This window comes from Tarenaya hassleriana, unplaced genomic scaffold, assembly GCF_000463585.1.
Source record: "Tarenaya hassleriana unplaced genomic scaffold, ASM46358v1 Cleome250, whole genome shotgun sequence".
NCBI lineage: Eukaryota > Viridiplantae > Streptophyta > Magnoliopsida > Brassicales > Cleomaceae > Tarenaya > Tarenaya hassleriana.
The window spans coordinates 84,318-89,590 of record NW_010965776.1 but is presented as its reverse complement, the minus strand read 5'-3'; the positions used below and the strand labels follow the sequence as shown (position 1 = coordinate 89,590).

Genomic DNA, 5,273 nt, shown 5'->3' with positions numbered 1-5,273 from the left:
GGATTCGTTTGTGTTTTGGGTATGTTTGAACCCTAACTTGGTTGCGATTTGGATTTATTTCGGTTTTATCGATTTGTTCTTTATTCAATTGGTGTTTGCTGACCCCTTGACCAATTGCTTTAGATTCTGAACTTACACTTGTTTACGAAATGTATCAATGTTGCATGTGCACTCCTTGAGATATGATATGTGTGTATCGAGTCTAAAATCTATAACCCGATTCACAACTAGAAGTTATAGATTTTAGACTCGATACACACATATCATATCTCAAGGAGTGCACATGCAACATTGATACATTTCGTAAACAAGTGTAAAGCTCTGATACATTTTCGAGCCAACGGACGTCTAACCCCGGTGAGATCTATCCTTTATTTCGGTTTATTTCGTAAATAAGTTTTGAGAGCAAAACACGGATAAGAGAGAGGGAATGATGTGGACAAAACTTCTGAAGAGATAGGGAATGATGACGACATCGGACCCAACAACATCTCGAAACGAAGATCTTAACGGAAGCATATATGGAGCAAAGACAAGGGCAAACCGAGTTCCACCTCGGATCGAAGCCACCAAGTAAAAGGAAGTTGTTTGGAGTGCAAGACAATTATCCAAAGAAAGCTTCTTCATCATCAAGGCAACTCCAACAACTAGCTTCCCAACCACGTCATTTAAAGCAACATCAAGACAACTCCAACAACTAGTTTCCCAACCACCTCATTTAATGAATTGTATTCCTACCCCTCTTGCATGTTCTTGTCATTTAATGTTGTAGTTGAGAATTCTAGCCTATATAAAGGTCTTGTAGTGCATCATTTGTAATCAGACTTGTAGAATTCTCAAACATTTCGAGTTTTATAAACTCTTCTTCGGTTTGTCTGAAATTTATCCCGATCTTCGGTGTGTCCGAGATCACGAGTTTGGTGTGTCCGAACTCAAGCCTTGGTGTGTCTGAGGTCCACTATCTATTCTTCCCTTTCGTTCCATCCATCTTTCTTTTCGGAATTACGTCGAACATCTCTTGATCTGTGACTGATTCCGAGGACCACCATCCCCTTCGAACACCATACCCGATCCAAAGTCGAGAGCCTTCTCCGTGAAGTGTGAGAGACTGCTATTCGGCCTTGTTCCATCCTCTCCGAGTGAAGGCGTGTATCACCTATCTTATTCAAAGCATCATTGTGCGATAGAGTCTTGAAATTCTTGCAGACTCAGAGATCACTGAAGTCATTCAGCGACCCTTGATCATTGAATCCAGAGTCCACCGTGCACGAATGAGTCATGGGCAACAGTGCAGCAAGACTTTTGCTCTTCTGATGAAACATGACAAAATGCTGATTCAAGTGGAGTAGTCCAATAGGAAGAACGCCAAAGTTATTACCCAGATTCGTGTCCAACAACACGCTCTTCGGGAGGAGTTCCAGAGTAATGGCTGTTTGATATATTCCCCAAGGTACGTTTTCTGTTTGTCCTCATGCTAATGTTTTGAGTTTCTGCTTACTCACACACGGGGAGAAAGTGAGGGTGGTGGAGAAACTTGTCTAGTACTAAGGACAAAGGAAAAGGAAAAGTGGTGGAGGACGTGCTAAGTGATGTTGAGGAAGAGATCGAGGAAGAAACTTCGGAAGACCATGATGAATCTGAGTGAACAACACTTCTTGGTTGTGAAGTGGACTTCGTTGATTGTGTGCTGTCTTATTGTGTGCTGTGTATGTTAGTCATCTAATCGTGTTTGCTATCATTTGCTGTGTGTTATGTTGAACCTAATGTTCAGACTTATTTATGGTGCTTTGATGTATTTGCTATGAATTGCGACTATGTGCTCTATGAGTTTTGAGTGTGTCTAAGCAGAAAGTCAAAAAGGGGGAGAATGTTAAAGCAAGGAAAAAGCATATTCACCATCTAGAAAATTCAAATCGACAAATGGAAATATGGAGCTGAATTTGGAAAGCAAATATGGAAAGAAGAGATAAAAGGAAAGAAGACATTCACATCAATGAAGAAAAAGGCAAGACACATATTTGGAGAATATTACGAGAAGTACTTGGAGGAGTATATAGAGGGGCAATACTCCATTGTTGAGAGTTGCCGAGATCATTGTGATTGCGAGAGTGAGTTTGTAATCTTGGTGAGAATTGGGTGTACGGGAAACACTAGTGAGAGTTATCTGAGAGAACGTGAGGTACACTTGAGGGGGAGCCTTGCAACATCAGGCAAACCGCTCACTGGGTCTAGATGAGGTCTAGGATGACACGTGTTGTGCATTACACATAGTGTGTCTTGGGCTGATAGAATTTCTTGTGATATTGGGATTCTGCTCAGGGGAGTGGAATGAGTGAGAGTTGAGTATTACTTGGAAAGTATTGAAGTGTACTCGACTCATATCAAAGAAATAGAATCAGTTTGGAAATTCTCTTTTTGCAATACTGTGTGAGAGTGTTTTTTCACAATGCAACCTTTGTTTGGGGATTCGAGCTGATCTCGTAATGTTGGATGATTGAGCGGTATTTGGATTGCATTCTGGTTTTTCCTCTCTTTGATTTCCACAAGGCACGATGGAAAGGAAGCATGTCTTGAAACATACAAGGGTTTTATTACACAATCTCAGTACAGATTATTATACTATTTCTGTGTTTTGGTCTGTTCTTCCTCGCCTTCCACAGCTCCGTACTCGTATCTTTGTGCAGACCAAAGAAACACACTGAAGTTCACCAAGCTCAGGACAGTGAGCAACCAATACAAAAGATCGAATCTGCCCGTGTTTATGTTCTGCGATAGCCATGAAACCCCGTCTGCATTACGGGTCGCTACCTTCACGATGCTGTTCAGAATGCTGGCCATGAAACAGCCTAACCCACCGGCAAGAGCAGCATAAGCCGACCCTATACTTTTCATGGCATCAGGAGCTTCCTCGTAGAGGAATTCAAGTAAACCCACAATGCAGAAAACTTCAGCTATACCGATCAAACAGTACTGAATCAGCAACCAGTAGGCGCTTAGATCGGGCATCTGGGCTAAGAAGTTGAACTTGAAACCTTGTTGTGCCGCGTAATTTCTCCGGTAGTTCTCGAAGAGTCCAGCCCAAGCTACCGATAAGATCGAAACTGCTAGGCCGATGCCCACCTGTGCAGGTAAACAAACTCTTGTTCAATGTACTGTTTTGCTGGTTTCAGAGTGATTTCCATCAGAAAGAAAGGGAAATTTTAGTACCCTTTGAAGCTGTGAAGCACCGTGAGGATGGCCGGTGATTTTTCTGGTGATGGGAACGAAGACGGAGTAATAGAGGGAGAGAATGAGGAAAATGCTGAGGCCGGGAAATACGGGCATGCACGTCACAGGAAGCTTGAGGTTTCCGATGTGTGTGTTGAGTGTATAAGCTTGTTGAACCGAGACAGTCAGGTACTCTGTCAAGATGAGATTCAGCATTATGGTGCAGGCTGGGATCGGAATCAGTTTGATCAGAATCTTCACTTCTTCTACTTGAGTCACTGTGCAGAGCTTCCATGGAGATGGCTCCAACCCATCTTCTTTGAGCTGAAGTGCTGCTTTGTCCAGCCATCTGCTCAGACAGGACATGAAACAAGCATCAGGACATGAACAGAGTAAAACATAGTTCAGGTTTCGTGAAAACTCGCCTGAAATCATCAGTATGAGCAATTTTACGGCTTCCCTGAATGGCAGATTTGATTCCTGGAACCTCATACAGACCGATGAAGTCACTGCTTGTGAAAGCGGCTTTGCGTTTGCGGAAGGCTGCAACAAACACCTGAGCCACCCTTGTCAAAGGGCTGCCACCGGGCAATCTATGCCTGTAAAGCGGCGTGCCAGCGAAGAACAGAGCATTTGAAATCCCCATAGATATGGCTAAAGCTCCAAACGCCATTCCCCAACCAAGTTCCATTTGAATGTACACTACCAGAGTGAAGGCTATGATTGCGCCTAAGGTTACCGACAGGTAGAAGAAATTGAAGAACCTGTCGAGATGGGTTTTGTAGTTTTTGCTTCTCTCATTGAACTGGTCTGCTCCAAACGACGATACACAAGGCCTTATACCCGCAGCTCCGAAACCTGTAACGTACAGAACCGTGTAAAGGTACAACATTTGCCACGGTTTCGCTGGTTCACAGTTTCCGAGGAGCAACGAGAGCTGATCACAGTTGGTCTGGTCAGGTACGAAGATCTTCAACGAGGCACAAAGTGTTATACCTATCAAACCCTTTCTCAGGACAGAACAGAAACCGGAAAAACCAGATCTCAGAACAAAAGGGTAAGATGTGGCAGCAGATCAAGAAAATTGTCTGGTTTTTCGGGTACTTACAGCGAGATACATCGTGGTGAAGATTGCGATTGTCCAGTACCGACCCAAGTATGCATCGGCTAAGAACCCTCCAAGAACAGAGGAAGCTTGAGAAATGCCGAGGAAGTTATTGACGGCATTGGATGAACTGGTGAATGGCCTATGCATTACGTAGAACATGAATGCCACCATGTTCACAGACAGCCCAAAATACGCCATTCTCTCTGCCATTTCATTTCCTGAGATTCGACCTCGAGTTACTTAACGAAAGAATCTAACGAGGATCAAAGCAAATAAGAGAGAGAGATACATGGAATTGAAGAAAGGTAGATACCGAAGATGAAAAGAGCGGCGATCCAACCGCCTGTTTTTGAGAGATCGGAGATGGGTTTTCCGTGAATGTTCACCGGAGTTGTTCCTCCGGTGTATCCGCGGCCAAGAGCCGAACGTCTGTTATCAGACTCTATGAAGAACACATTCAGCTTCTTCCTTTGTACGGACGAGCTGGAGCCTCCGTTGTCGGAAAATCTTGCCGGAGTTTGAGCTTCACTCGCCGGCGATTTAATCTCTGAAACACCCATGATTTTGAGTCTCCGCAACTCACTTAGAAGTTAGAACACTAATCAAAACCCGCAATCTAAAGTTTTAATCTTTGTTATGAACGAGCAATCTAAAGTTTTTTTATTTTCTTTATTGCAGTGCATGGATTGGTACGTAAAAGGAAAAAAAAAAACAGAGAAGCTTTTTGTGTTGAAAGGATTTGAAGAACAAGAGACAGAGTGGAAGCACTGGAAGATGGTTATTACAAAGGAATGATCAGGCCAACTACATTGGAGACGACAACTATTTGAAGAGGAAAAAATTAATGAATGGATATAATTTGTCAGAATGGAAATTAATAAAATGACGTTACTTATCTTTGGGAAATGAAAATAAATGGTCGGAGCTTACCGGTGGGGAGAGGGTAGTAGTAGACTCT

The 5,273-nt window shown here is 43.1% G+C and overlaps 1 protein-coding gene across 1 annotated transcript; it reads right to left on the bottom strand.

The window, feature by feature from the left end:
• Positions 1–2,491: 2,491 nt before the first annotated feature.
• On the bottom strand, positions 2,492–5,159 carry LOC104816702 (protein NRT1/ PTR FAMILY 6.1). Its single transcript, XM_010545629.2, has 5 exons — positions 4,629–5,159; positions 4,316–4,533; positions 3,633–4,213; positions 3,208–3,556; positions 2,492–3,120 (listed from the first exon to the last, which is right to left on the bottom strand). The coding sequence occupies exons 1-5, from the start codon at positions 4,873–4,875 to the stop codon at positions 2,620–2,622; spliced, it is 1,896 nt and encodes a 631-aa protein (XP_010543931.1). The 5' UTR covers positions 4,876–5,159; the 3' UTR covers positions 2,492–2,619.
• Positions 5,160–5,273: the final 114 nt, after the last annotated feature.